Source organism: Arachis stenosperma, chromosome 6, assembly GCF_014773155.1.
Source record: "Arachis stenosperma cultivar V10309 chromosome 6, arast.V10309.gnm1.PFL2, whole genome shotgun sequence".
Taxonomy (NCBI): domain Eukaryota; kingdom Viridiplantae; phylum Streptophyta; class Magnoliopsida; order Fabales; family Fabaceae; genus Arachis; species Arachis stenosperma.
The window spans coordinates 143,090,559-143,106,809 of NC_080382.1; the positions used below are offsets into that span (position 1 = coordinate 143,090,559).

General features: G+C 30.8%; 1 protein-coding gene across 1 annotated transcript; it reads right to left on the reverse strand.

Annotated features, from left to right (window-relative positions):
* Positions 1–3,066: 3,066 nt before the first annotated feature.
* On the reverse strand, positions 3,067–6,924 carry LOC130932835 (probable pectin methylesterase CGR3). The gene is made up of 7 exons (XM_057862267.1): positions 6,801–6,924; positions 6,451–6,681; positions 6,013–6,052; positions 5,861–5,902; positions 4,489–4,863; positions 4,040–4,095; positions 3,067–3,551 (listed from the first exon to the last, which is right to left on the reverse strand). The coding sequence occupies exons 2-7, from the start codon at positions 6,562–6,564 to the stop codon at positions 3,399–3,401; spliced, it is 780 nt and encodes a 259-aa protein (XP_057718250.1). The 5' UTR covers positions 6,565–6,681; positions 6,801–6,924; the 3' UTR covers positions 3,067–3,398.
* Positions 6,925–16,251: the final 9,327 nt, after the last annotated feature.

The window sequence follows — 16,251 nt, forward strand, 5'->3', positions numbered from 1 at the left end:
CTGCAGCACTGGGGATGTTGCTTTTCAGAAGTTGTCGCAACTTGATAGATGTGTAGATAATCATTAAGAAAGGCTAATTAATTAAGTTTACAAAAGTAATTTTTTTTTTAATGTAATATTTGGTTTTTGGTGGAGTTGTGTTATTGGTCCGCTGGGCCTTGGAAGTTGGATTTTTGGTGGGTTATGGGAAGTGATAAAAACGCCTTGGATATAATCATGGGCTCCACAACATATATGGAGGTTACATTACCCTAACAAAACTAATGGGCCTTAGTAGGAAAAAACAATGGGATTGAAATTCTTATGTGAGTTGCAACAAAAAAAAAAAAAAGAAATTCTTATGTGAAATAATTAAGTTTCAAGTAATTTATTAATAATTATAAACACTAATTATGTGTATACTTAATTAATAATTTGTTATTATTTTAAACGATGGACATGATTAAATAATTTAATTATCTATTGAAGATAGTGAATAATTGATTCATGTTTAACTTATTAATAACTATAACAATTAATTATTATAAATAGGTATATCTTTATTTAATAAAAAATTTATATTAATGATGTATATTCATTATTTAAATAATAATTAATATACATAATTAATACTATATCAAAATTAAATATTTTTGTTAGTGTTAAGTTAAATTATAGTTAATAAAATTTATTTACGTAATAAAGTTAAGTTAAATATTTTTGTAAACGGATGACAGTTGAACTTTATCAGTAGAAATTGATGTAAGTGAAATCATCATGATAATACGTTTTTTGCAAAAATGCTATTTGTGTAGCTACATTATCCTGATTACTAAGATCGAATTATTCTACCTTCGCATGCACTCAAATTACTTACTTTTCAAAAGTTATAAATTAGTAAACCAATTTGTTCCTATCCTGACCCAACGGTATGACCCAGGTCCAAATACACCAAAAGGCCCAATCCAAAGATTGGCCTTCGTTATTCACCGACCTCTTCAAAAGAGGTCGGACTCAACACAGACTTCTTTTCAAAGAAGTCGGGCTCAAGAAATAGCTGGCAGATAACACTTATTCAAATAAGTAACTGCCCCTAAAATCTCTCAACCCACTTCTAGAAGTCATATCCCACCAATCCCTAGATAAAAGGGACGGTTATCCACCTAAAAAGGTGGCACTACTCCAACGGTGGTTATTGGATCACCACTATAAATATCCTGACACCCCTCAGGTATCTCTAAGTTCCAATACATTCTAAACCTGCTTAACCCCATGCTGACTTAGGCATCGGAGTATCTTTGCAGGTACCACCCCCCATCTCTTGGAACACACAACTCGGAGGCGGCTCCCAGACGTAAACCAAGTCGGAGACCACACTCCTCCAGCGCTTGGGCCTCAAACAAGTCCAACCACTGTCCGGTTCTAGGTAAGCCCCGGAACACAACTATAGATACGGTTGGAGTTTAGGGTTGATGAGAAAGGGTTTATGGTATAGAGTTGGACAAACATGGTTAAACTTTGACGGTGTACGATTTAGGAGTTATGATTTAGAGTTAGTAGGTTTTGTAAGTTACATTTTGAAATTTATAGTTTATGTTCAAGGCAACTAGGGAATGCGAAGTCGTTTAAAATACAGCCACCGGGCGTCACCGGACGAGACGTGCACGACGCAGAACTCCTGCAGAAGACGCGAACAAGATCGGCAATCGCACGACAGCTTCAACGCGCCTGAGGAGACAAGTACGTGGGAGCACGAGCTACAATTCGGAGTTGCGATCCTAGATGTTTTCGACACCTCGATCACCACCGAAGCTACATATGCAGAACGCCGGCTCACTATAACCTCCACGAGAGCTACGGCTAGGGTTTCAATTTTGTTATAAATTTCATTAGCTACATACAGGACGGTTGGGGGCACTTCACAGGTGACGGAGAAGTGGGGGAAAGCTGACGGGTTGGGCCATTTTCTTTTTTGTTCCTTTGGGTATGATATTTTCCCTAAGCCCATCATTCTTCCATCTAACGAAGCCTTCATCATAAAAAAACATAAAACCAATTCCGTTTTATAGGAGTTAATCTCCAATTAACTTCCATCTTGTTATATATAATCTATTTAATTAGTCAACCTCGATTCCCGTATTATCACTGACTGTGGGACCTTTTGCTGCACCACATGCCTTCCACTTCAACACATGCAAATAAAGTAATTCTTCTAACGGAACACGTGTTTCCACCTTCTTCAGACATGCAACACCCACACCTGCTGAAGGATCTTTCTTTCAGCACACTAGCATCTCTCTCATTATATTCATCAAGCTTAATTTTTTTATATTTTTTATTTTTATTTACGAATGAAGACCAAACGGCCAAACCATCATTTCTCTTCCCGAACGAAATGTCATACGTGCTCCCTTAGGCCTTAGTATATTAATAAGAAATTAATAATACACATAAACTCCCTTAATGATATACTCATCTTCAAAATAAACAATAAATGATTTAAGTTAAATGTTCATGCACTGCTCATGTGACCAGCCATAAATAAATGTATAATTTTTTACATAATTATGTATACAAAATAAACCATTTTGCTTTTACATATCCATATACGTTCTTAGTGGGCATATATAAGAATTTGAATTGTTAGTCTTCTCATCAAAAGAATAAAGGAACTAGAATCTTTAAAGTGGAACTTCCAAATCTAATGTGAATGTGTATATATCACATCAACTGAAAGGCTACTCTCGATTTATTCAAGTATATTTGAAAATTATTATTAAAAAAAGTGGAAAATTAAGAGAACTACATAGAGAGTCAATTAATATTGTACGTGTCATAATATCATAATATATAGTTATAAATATAAAGTACCATTAATCATGAATTCAAGCCCATGATAGCGCTACTTAATCTTTTTTTTTCCCCTTTAAAACAGAAAAATGAAGAGAACTATCTCTTCAAGTGAATTCCCAATCTAATCTATTGCACCAACCTGTGTGTAATCTACACTGAAGTGAGATGCTAAAAGCCACAAATACCAAGATCTGATTATTCAACATTTTATAAACAGCAATGGTGCAGAGAAGGTAAACTGAAGAAAATCCTTTCTTTTGCTAGATTATTCAGACAAATATAATGAGATTTAATTTATATCTCAAGGGGGAAAAAAAGAAACTTATAACTTTAAATACAAAAATCAACGCCACTTTCCTTACAGCTCACCTAATTCAACTGATAACTTAGCTAAATGCCATTTTAAAGAATAAAGCTATTACAGGAAACAAACATAAGTGATACACCATCATCTATGGTTCAAAGAATTAAATTACCTTTATAGAAGTAGTGTGTTTCCGACGAAAAATGAAGCGAGACGCAGCTATCAGGAGCTGCAATGCTACAAATGTAATCATATCCAGGAATCAAGGGAGGGACTTTAGGTGGAATATCTGGCATTTTGGTTCATATGAGCCCTTTGTTGAAGCTTGTTCAAACTTCTTAGAAGCAGATTCATTCTCTTCTAAGTTAATCTGAGCGAAAAACTTGGTCCACCAGGATGAACTTCTCATCTTGGCCTACAAGAAAGAGATATTTTGTTACACTTAATTTATGAATATTCAATACTAAAGAAAATGACCTGAGGCAAAAAATCCGTTACTAGGTCACAAATTCATATTTATATGAATGCCTTTATCTGGCTTTTAAAACCCAAACAAAAATGCACAACATATTTCAGTTAAAAATAAAGCCTTTGCTTAAAATTAACTACTCTTGCAAATTTTCACCTTATCTTTTAAATTAATATCTTTTTAAAAATAAATAGGCATACTTTAACTTTAAAAATATTAAAAAGTATACATCACTAGTCACAAAGTGCCTATTAATTTTTAATAAATAAGATGTAGATGAAGCTGATAATATCCCTTGCTTCATAAAGACTGAGGGTCTATTATTAAGGACCTTCTAATTCATACAAGCTCAGTAATTGACATTGAAGAAATGGTTAGAAAAGGGAAAATAAAAATATATGATTGTTGTTACTCTTCATGTAAAATCCACTTACCGCTCTTCCAAACTTAGAAACATCTGCAACCTTGGCCTTTTGTTGAGTCGGAAAGCCTACATCAAGAGAATACTAGATCAAGAATCCAGTCAACAAAGAATCATCACTCTTAGCGACTGTTTAGAATTTACCATCAAAGAGATTATATATGATATGCCTTAAGTCATAATGGAAACAGATTTTTAAGTGTATAGTTCACATGAAAAACACTTCTGCTCTTAAAAACCAATACCGTTCTTGATCTTAGGCAAGCTCAGCAATATGAATCAATTGATACAATTGAGCAACACCAAAAAATGAACAAGAATTCTGGAAATGCATGCCCTACCTTCCCTTCCCAATGTCAGGTTATAACTATAAATCTTCTCTATTTAGTGCAGGTTTTAAAGGGTTATTACATTGATGGAAGGAATCATCAATAACTCAAAGATTCTATAATATGCTCTTACCAGTAAATATCGCTATACCATCTGCTGATACCCTTGCCAAATCAGGAAGTGTTTTATTGAGGTATCTGGGAGATAAGTAATCCAGAGCATCTGAAACGACTACAAGTGAGAAAGATTTTGGCCTGTATGGAAGAGGAAATTTGATATCTGCCACACGCACACTGCCTCTACGGATAAGTGTTTTGCAATTACTATCGGCATCCTCTATATCATACGGTTCAATACCCCAAGCTTCAGTTTCCTCCTGCCTTAACAATTTGGAGACCACAAAACAACTATCAGGTCCAACATGCAAAACTTTATGCATGCTGTCTCCATATGCTTTCTGTAAAATAGGAATGGCTTGTTGGACCTCTCCACTGCACAAATAATCACCTGCATTTGGAATTTATGAATATTATTTTGACATACATAGATGGCAAGCTAATTACTGATAGATAAAGCTGGCCAATTGTGCCAATTCAAATGAACAAAATCTTGATGACACGGAACACTATATAGTCGTCACTTTTACAGGCATTAGGATGGAGGAAAAGGAAGGAAGGAGAACGTTGTTTGGATGTCTATAAATGAAGGATGAACATGTGATATCCAACCCGTATCATCATTAAATAAAATATACAAAATTTAAAGGTCCTCCATGTATGAGGATTTTGTCAAACTATGGGAAGGAAAGTTGCAATAATCTGTTACTCACTTTCCTTCTTTTTCCCCTTAGATTGTTCCCTCTCCCTTGCCACAAAACGTCCAAACTTACAAGATGCAATGCTATATTTATTGTTCAATTCAAAACAATGTACATGAGCTATTTATAAAGTGAAAAGGATGGCAGAAAATGAAATCCATCTAGTGAACAATGTAACCAAGACCCACAGTGAGATAAGCATCTTAAGTTCTAACATGGCACCTTAATATAGATTATGATTTATTGAAGTACCATAATTCACAGTAACAACCAACCCCAAACTACAAAGTGTTCAATAAACTTCTTCATATAACTTAATAAAGTACTGTAGGCCAAAAATTGCACATAATGCAGCAAGCCGATGTTCAACTTCAGATTATCATCAAGGAGAAAGTAATCACAGGCAATGAATCTTTCATCGCTACTTAAGACTTCTTAAGAGTTGGAAATCCATCAAGGGAGTTACAAAACTTCCCCACTAGCATGACATTATGGGGTTCCTTAACTAGGAAGTAGCTTTCCATGTAAACCATAACTCATAATCAATACTTCAAAAGTAAAGTAAAATGCAGCGGAATAATGAAATCAAATCAAGTTAAAAACCACAATACTATATTAAATGGTAAATAACTTGAAAGTGAAACAAATCATAACCAAGAGGACAAGGAAATTAAAATTGAAAATTACCTTCAATCCTGCTAACAGAATCTAAGTGACCACCAGATCCACCTATAATATATTCATAACCAAAAATTAATAAGCTCTGTTGCTTGTAATATACAGAAAACAAAAAGTTCATCACAGCAACAAAATGAGAACAATAACAGATAAAAACAAACCTGATCCCTTATGCATATAGACAATGAAAAACAGACCACCCTATAAAAAATAGCAAAAAATCAAAGCCAGAATCAGAACCTCACCAAACACACAGAGTACTGAAAAACTAAACTGAACACAAAGAAAATCTATCAAAGGCATCTCTGCAAATATATTATATCTTATAATTATAATATTGTAATCTATATATCCAAATCTATCAGATGCAATCCTAATCAAGCATTGTCGGCATCAAAAGTAATTTAGCTACTTTAAGATTCAAACCGCATTTAGCTACTTTAATTTGTGGTGCACTATACTCTATCACTATACCAAATCTTAGCTGGTTTAGATAAACTCTCTATCAAAGTAAGCCGAAAATGTATAAATCCAACAATTGCAATGTGAAACTTGAAAAAGAATAAGAATGAATGAAAGAAAGAAAGAAAGAAAATCACCAAGACTACGAGGCCAATAGGCAAAATTGACGAGGACCTCGATTTCGAACTTGAGAACAATCCACCGCCACTGTCTCCGAACCTTCTCGAAGGATTCACCGGCCTCCGAGACATCTCTTCCCGATTCAGTTACTCGCCACCACCACCACAACAACAATAATAACAATAATTTATTGTTCTTCTTAGCCTTATTATTATTATTGTTGTTACTATATACTAGTATTAATCAATCTGAAAAAAAAAAGAAAAGGAACAAGATTATAACATCAGCATTGAAAACAAGGCAACTAAAATCAAAGGAATGAAACTACGTGTTAGATGCTGTAGGAATCGAAGAAATGGATCCGTACAATGGGAATTGGGAGTGAAGAGTGCATAATTGTGAGAACGATGGAAGAGTTAGATCTGAATTGTGCGCGTCTTGTTCTGTTCTGTTCTGTTGCTTGTTGAATTGCACAGACATGTTAAAGTGCATTACACGTAATAAAGTTATAAAAAATTATATTATAATTTATAAAAATATTGTTAAAACAAATAAAAGCAATATTAGTTTCTTTAATAGCAAAAATATTTTACAAATCATAAAGAATAAAAGCTATTTACAAATTAAATTTACACTCTAAACCTTAAAGTATTAACTCTGCCTCTTAATTATATAATCCTAATTTATTAATAAAAGAGTAACTTTATAATAATTAAAATATAAATTAGAAAATAGTTTTTAAAGTAAATAAAAAGAAATATTTCAACGAAAAAATAAATTTACAAACTAAATCTATAATCTAAAAGAAAAATTTTACTTGTACAACAAAATTCAGCCTTTCCGTCTTTAATATTATTTAATTATTTTTAATTAAAATATATTTCTATTTTTTAGATACATATTTATAATTAATATTAATTTAAATTTCAAAAACTAAAATTTCTCTAACTTTCTACTCACTTCATAGTTAGTTATTGTTTCCTTTTTTTACGTTCATTTTCTATCTGTAACACGATTTTTTTTCCTTCTATTATTCTCCCCTTCTTTGTTAAAGTGACCGTAATTTCTTTTTCAATTATAACACATCTAAAATTATTAACTTATACAGAAAATATTTTTAAAACACATCCAAAATCATAAATCTAAAATTTAAATTTAAACATTAAAAAATAATTGTAACACATCTAAAATTCTGAAGTGATACACAAAATATTTCTAAAACACATTTAAAATCATAAATAAAAAATTTAAACCCTTGCAGGCCGTAATTGCATATATAACAGTATTTAAAATAAGACTAAAATAAAATTTTAAGGAAGACTAAACTGAAATTTATATATAATTTATATATAAAAAATTAAAATTAGGGACCATTGACCCCCTTTTCTTGTACCTGGTTCCGCCACAGCTTGCACTACATTTTGTAAAATTTCAAAAATACTACGTTTTGTAGTCACGTAGATTTGAGGACTGAAAATTTGTTTTTTTAGGCTAGAAAATTGTTTATTTAGGTGTATATACTACTAAATAGTAATGAAGTAGTTTTCTCTGTGATTCTGTTTTGGGTTAGTTTTGTTTTGGTTTATGATTGATTTATGGAAGGGTTTTGATTTAAAGAAAAAGAAAAAAGAAGTAGTACAAGTATTTTTTTATTATCAAAATTTTTTAACTTTTGTATACTAGATTAAAGAGACAATAGTTTAATTAATACTACATTTCCTGCAAAATTTATTGAAAGGATTCAATAATGTTTTGAAAGGACAAGATAGCAGAAAGTGAAATTTACCTATAATATTGGATCACACTATTGGACTTCTAAAGTAATAGTATTATATAATAATTATTATTTGCTTAATGTTTGACTAATGTTATCTCCATCTGTTGTATTAAATTTTTTTACAGTTCCTTAAAAAAAACTAAAGGACAAGATGGCTGAGTTTTAAGTTGGTTTGTCTAGACTTATATCTTTTGTTTTAGAATTGTGTTTAGTTCGTTTGTATATAATGTATCTTAACTCAGTAAATTTAATATATGTATATAAGAATATGTTATGTCATAATTGTTTATGAGATTTTGTTTTATTAAATATGTTGGATGTTAAAAATTGTCATTGCTAATAAGTAAAGTTTGAAATTTTATATTTTGAATTGTAAGTATGAAGTTGACTTACATACAAGATTATGATTAGATAGAAGCTAATATTATTTTGTTTGAAAATTTAGGACTAAAAGTCTAAAATGGATTTGACGTGGACACCATCAATTCCTAATTTGATGAGCACTAACAAGACAAATATGTTGCTGAATTGTTTTAATAAAATTGTGCACAAAATTTAAATTTTTATGAGTTGCATTATGTCTCTATAAATAGAAAGAGTTCAAAGTAAAAAATTCTAAAACCCAACTCATTGGATTAGACTGATCTGCCTTTGCTCGTATTTGTGACGTGAGTATGCCTTTGTCTTTGTACCTTTAAATTTGGAGATTAGAACCACTTCAAAAAAAGTTCCACTGTTTAGATCACTATAGTAATTCTATTTACTCAAAGAGCCTAATTGATCTTGGCTTGGCTACTTATTTGACTTAGTTTGGTAGAATGGCAAATGAGAATGAAGTGCTTATTTTTTTTGGTGACTTGCCACACACAGATGTGTATTTGTTCAATCTTTTGTTGTATTTACTAGAACGTGTTAATCTTATTTGTTATTATGTAGAAGTTTAAAATTGAATTGATATTATACTTTTTTTTATCTATATAAATAATAGATTTATTATTCTATCTTTCTTTTTAAATATTATAATCATGTACAAATAAGTGATGGTCTTAATATATTTAAACTGTTCAGTTAGTCACGGTTAAACTAAGGCTACAATTCATTTAATAATGTTGATAATGAACATAATAAAAAAAAGTACTATATTCACTTATTAAGGAACTTAGACACAGTTTCTCTCTTGCTCCAAACTGTGTATACTTAAACTTTAACCCTTTTAAACTGAGAGGCTTCAACTTGTAATGGCACTCTGTTTTGCTTGGATTCTTTCCAAGTGACACTGTGGAAGTGTGGAGTGTAGCGACTTGTAGCGGCACTCTGCTTTGCTTGAATTCTTTCTAAGTGACACTGTGGAATATAGCGACGCACGTTACATTATTAGTCCACTAATTAAACAACCCTAATTTGTTGGTGAGAGATAAAAACTTTTATACGACTAAAAATGATTTATACATTATTTTTTTATGCCTTTTTGGACTCTTACAAGGTCCCAAGAATTAATCATCAAATAGGACGGTGGAGTTCATATCAAATAGAGTGGTTAAAAAATACGGCCAAAACAGAATGCTCCCATGACATGTAAGATGTAATTGTAAATATGGCCTTTATGCTCTCTTCTACTCTACATTTCAAAGACTGCAAAAGGTTCTTCAAAGGCTTGGCAGCTTTGACAGCTTGATTATTCATACTAATAATGCATCCTGATTTCTTCATCTACTAAACTTCTGATCTTCAACCCGCTTGACAGCTTTGACAGCTTATGAGATCATTCCTGTTTTTTCCAAGCTTGGTTGCAGGTAGTTATGAAAAGAATGGGCCATCTGGTCCCACTTCATTTGTGGGACTCCACGGATTTTCTTCCAGCCATTCATGGAGGTCTGATTGAAAGAATCGGTTCTGCAAATTCCTAGTTACCAGGCTTTTTCAGGTTCTGTTGATAAAAGGGCAATCACCCAGAACATGGAGCAAGGTTTCAGCATTATTTGGACATCGAGGGCAATCGACCACCTCTGTAAGCCTTTTTCTGAATCTATTTTCATTTGTTAGTAGAGAATTTTGGGCTAGCAACCAGGTAAAGGCTCTCAGCCTCTTTGGAAAGTGTAATTTCCAAATTTTTTTTGAAAGAAAAATTTGTGCTAGAGTTAGGATGATGTCTTGCTAGGTATGTAGATTTGATAGAGACGATATCTTCTCCTAAATCCCTTTGGAGGGCTTTAACCACTCTAATCATATCAACTACTTCACCGGGAAGTAGTTGGTTGAGGCCAATAAAGTTCCAGTTTCCATCTAAATCAGTATAATCCATCACTTTGTCTTTTAGAAGAGGCTGGATGTCAACTAGAGCAATCTCGTTGAGACTAGGGATGCCGGCAATCCAATGGTTCGTCTAGAAGGCAACCTTATTTCCATTCCTGATTTGCCAAATCATATGGGGTTTAAATTCCTTCCAAACCTTTAGAATGCCCTGCCAAGTATTAGAACTGCTGTTATATAAAATACAATATATACTATAAAAAACCATAAATGATACCCTTATTTTAACTTCTAATTTCTAAACACTAGCTAAGCTCTCGCTGTACTCAAAGGCTCTAGACCAACCCCAAATTGATGGGAATTTTTTAGACCATCTGTCCATTGGTACGTCCCACACATAGTCATAGGTTCTATCCTTAAACTGCAGAACAACAACTTTGTCTCATAAAGTGTATCAACAAACCTATGTCATTTTTATTATTTTCAATGAGATGTATTATACTGTAAATGTATTTGTACCTTACAGGGAACAAGTCGCTTTTTTTAGGGCTTCCAAGTCTATCAAAAATAGTTTGAAAAATTTAACGATCGAAGATCAATGCTGTGCATGTGAACTCACTTTGGTGAAGAATAATCTTCCTTCAACCGAAAGACGCATACAGAGAACTCATTAGATTCAAATTCAGCCAAATTCATGTAACCGCATGCAGGCACAATAACTTACAATAACTTATCCATAATGACAAGGTTCCGGCGACAAAGGAGGCATGTCATCTTTTATGCACTTTTCCTTCAGATCAAAATGTAGTGTTGTTTTGCTTCTAATCCAATAAATTGAGTCCTTGAAATAGGTCGCCCTATGGAAATCAACGGAAAAGTAGGCGGGAAGGAACACTCGCGCTTCCACACACCGGATTCCGAAGAGTAAATCATGGTTTCGAAGCATTCATTCTTTGAATTCACGCCATCAAAAATGCAGATAACTTTATAACCGAGAAAACGTATGGGATCAAAAACTAGAGAGTAATGCAAATTTAATGAATCAAACCATGGAAAGTAAGAGGGCAATGTTTTCTTGTCTCCGGTGGTAGGGTTATAGATAAACACGGCGTCTTCCGATTCGAGCAGCATCAAGCCGTTGCAAGATTGTATTATCAGTGAAGAACCTAGATCAGGAATTTTGGGGGAGAATGAAGATGAAGAATATGAGGAGTAGGTTTCCTTCTCTAAGTAGAAGAAATTCACTTCCTGATTCAATACAGTGTCGGGGGCGAGATCGGGGGCGAGATCTAAGAACAAACCGAAAACTCTTTATTTTAGGGTGGCATGACAGCGGCTGAAGAAAGCATCGGAGATGAGAGAGAGCCACCACTTGGAGACACATTTGAAGGTTATGATATCTCTGAGAGGCACAGTGAGTATTCTTCCTTTTTTAACTCTAATTATACTTTCTTCTAATTCCTTGATTATTGTACGAAGAACATCTCATTTACATAAAGAATAAACATTTTTTTTTTTACTAAAGATATGAGACTCGAACCCGCAACCTCTTAATTGAGTATGGAGAGATTATGTCATTTGAGCTATTACTCATTGGCATAAAGAATAAACATCTTATTTACATTAAAAATAATCATCTCATTTTCATAAGAAATAAATATAAAACTTAAAGACAAATTTAATTTTACCTGATTTATATTCACCCTAAAAAAATTAAAAAAATGTATATATATTTTGAATTAATTTCAATATTATGTTTTAAAAGTTAGGCTTTATAACCTCTTTTTAAAAAATAAAAGTTTTACCAAATTAAATTTTAATTATATCATATTATTTATAAGTGTAGTTAAAATTAAAAAAAAATCTACAAATGTAGTTGAACATCATATCATATCATGTAATTGAATATCATATCATCTATAAAATTGTAAGTCACTTAAAATTTTAAAGAATATCGTTATAAATAATTTTATATTTTTTTATTTGTAGAATTATCTATATATTATCGTATTAATAATAAACTTAGAGAATAATTATCTTTATAAAATTTATTTTAATATAAATATTATTATGTAATTTTTATGTTAAACTTTTTGTTGGAGTTATCTGGTTACTCTTCCATCAACTGGTCTATTCTCGATCATTGCCAACTGCCAGTTAACCCGGGTCAAATGAGGTGTTTGAAGGATGCTTTTGCACCATTACTTTGTTCAGCGTTTTGCTTAGGTCCCACCTGCACCTCCTTTGGGTTGGAATCCTTTCCGATCTGTCTAGTCTCCATGGGTAGAACTTTTTCTAGCATCTCTATCGTAACTCCTTCCATGGTGGATGTCTCCTCCTCTTTGTCTTCATTCATCTTTACATTTAAGCTCTACTTAATCCTAATTAAGCATCACACACTCACACATACATTTAAGAGTTTTATCTACTGCTTGATCACCGTTAAAATTTAAATTCGGATACAACATATTTAGCCACTCAACTAACCTCAAGTACGGTTTGAAGACTTGTGCATCGAATATCAACGCTATACATGAGAACCCAGTTTGACGAAGAATAATACTCTTTCTTCTTCTGTTTGTGATATATATAACTATTTGTTATCTCTTTTTATTAATTTAAATTTTTAAAAAATAATAATTTTATAACATGACATTAAAATTTTATATGCAAAAAAATTAAATAAATTTAAAAAAAAAGTTTTATAATTATTTATGTTATTTTTATTAATTTAAATTTTTAGAAAAAACGATTTAATAACGCCTCCAATGGAGGGGAGGAGGGAAGGTTTTGATAGTGTGAAAAAATCTTAGTAAAAATTATATTATGTTTAAACAGTTTCTTTTGTCGGAAAGAGATATATTAATAGTGAATGCTATGGTATCTAAAAAGTGGTGTCTATTTATTAAAAGAGATTAAAAATAAATTATTTTTAAAAATTTAAAACTTACCACAAAATATAAGTTAAACAAAAATTAGACAACAATTAATAAACACCATAAAATTGACCTATATTTATATCTAAACAAAATTAATTTTATCTTTTTAAAAAACATCATCAACAAATTAAATCTTTCTAAAGGCTTTCTTCAAGACTAGCTCTTAAAATGTTCTATAAACTCAAATGTAATTACTATATGAGCACAGTAAAATTAACATACGTGTTGCTGATAATAATTTGTATGAAGTGTGAAAAAAAAAGAGTAAACACCCAATCCGGTCTCTATCCATATCAAATTAGGACAACGCGATTCTTTACCAAAAAAGTAACCTACGCCGGTCCCTGTCTATACATAAAATAACTCATCGCGCCCCTTCTCATGTATTTCCGTCCATGGACAGGGACCGATTTGGGTTACTTTTTTTGTAAGGGATCGCGTTGTCCTAATTTAAAATGGACAGGGACCGGATTGGGTGTTTACTAAAAAAATATTAAAATTAGTAGTGTCAAAAAAATTACAAATTTAATATTATAAAAAAATTATATAAAGATTACTTGACTACAGTTGATATTTTAGAAATTATTTTTAGCAAGTATAGAAATAAGAGTGGTATTTTGTCTAATATTGATATTTGACAATTGAATACGCAAGAGATGTTACTACAGCGTCGTCAAAGATTCGTCCAAGCATGGCGCACATATAGTGTTCAATACGTATTTTGTGTTTTAGTTATGACTTATGATCCACCTTATATATTAGATCTATTCCACCTACAGCAATATCCAAATTTTTTTCAATAAAAGGCCAATTTTCAACAAAAATATCCAAATTTTTTCTTATAGAAAAAAATTAAGCCATAATATTCTTTTATTTTTAAATTAACTCTTATTCAATTTATTAAAATTAATATATTAGAAAAAATTCACCTAAATATATTAATTTTTCAATAAATTCAAAAAGTTAAAAGATTTTAATAATGTAGTTATAGAACTTATTTTATACAATTATATTACCTTAACACAAAAAATTAATTACTATATAAAAATAAGTTTAATATTCATAAAAAAACTTTTTTGTTATGAATTTTTTTTTTATTGACAAATTTATTATTCTCTTATATTAGATTTTGTTTTCTTTGGAAAGTATAGAACCTAACTTTGCTTCGTGACTGCTCGTCAGTGGAAAAATAAAGAAGTTAATAAGAAATTTCGAATATAACTAGTTCATTACTAAGGATATAATAGATATTTTACCTATTCTTTTTACTAAAATCTTTTCACATAGCTAATGTGAAACATCTTATGACCAAGGTAATATTTACTAATTTTATTGTGTATTATCAATTTTTTATTTTTGTGTCATTTTTTTCGTCAATCTTCTCTTATCTTTTATATCTTTAACACTTATGTTGTATTATTTGTATTTATTACACAATGTGTCAATATAACAAATGATTCAATATTTTAATACATATTTTTTCCATGTTATATTAATTATGACGTGTGAACACTTTTACTGATTTACTGTATCGGATGAATATCGAGAAGTGTTAAAATATATTCAACATATAGAAGTATCATATTTTTAACTAATTATATCTTAATAAAAAATAAAAAATTTGTAATATTTTTTGACATTACTAATTTTAATATTTTTTTTAGTAAACACCCAACCCGGTCCCTATCCATTTTAAATTAGGACAATGCGATCCTTCACTAAAAAAGTAACCCAAGCCGGTCCCTGTCCATGGACAGAATACATGGGAGGGGGCGCGATGAGTTATTTTATGCATAGACAGGGATCGGCATGGGTTATTTTTTTTGTGAAAGATCGCGTTGTCCTAATTTAATATGGACAGGGACCGGATTGGGTGTTTACTCGAAAAAAAATCCCAACTTTCTATTATTATGAAGGTATTTAGCCATTACAATGCACACCAAAGTTTATCTTGGCAATTGAAATATCTCCCATACTAATTTACCAAGCAAACTTAAATTACATACACCAAGAATACCTAACTCCAAGCAGTTTATATTAGTCTTAAGTTGATGATATGCCTTTTTTTAGGTTTTGTTTTCTTGCTGTGATAAAATATATATTTTAATTTTTGGTGTGATATTTAGTTCTATGAAAATTTGACTAAATTTTACGTTGACTTTTGTTATGGTTCAATACAGCTTACCATGTAAATAAATCATAAAATAAAAAATATTAAATATTAAATATTACGTATCATAAAATTAGAAATAAAATATCACACTTACGAAATAATTAAAAAATAAATAAAAAGATTCATTTGTAGTAAAGATTTATATTTTTAAATAAAAAATTATATATAATTATCTTTAGTAAAAATTAATAATTAAAAATTATTAAATAATTTAATATATTTAACTAAATTATAAATACACTAAGAAAAGTAGCAGAACCTGTTTTTTTTATACTTTTGAATTATAAAAAGTCATGGTACGCGTGCTTTACACTGTTTTTAAAAAAAACTTTTAATTTTTCGAAAAGTTAATTTATAACTTTTTGAAGAATTAGAAATATATGACTTTTCCTCTTTAATAAGTCATTCTATCATTTTCGTAAAAAAAAAGACCCCAAAACAAAAATAATCTAGTAAAAAAGACTGGAAATACTGGTCTCACTGGTATTTTCACCCAAGTTTCCATCTGCTAGAAGCATTGTGTGGTATAAAATTTCAGTTTTAATTTTATTTTTCTTACATGTGATTTTATTTTTATATAGCTGCTATTATTTTTATAGTTAGTTATAGCAAATTCTTGATCCAAATAAAAGAGGAAGAAATTTTAATAGAAGTAAAAAAAAAAAACAACAATAAAATA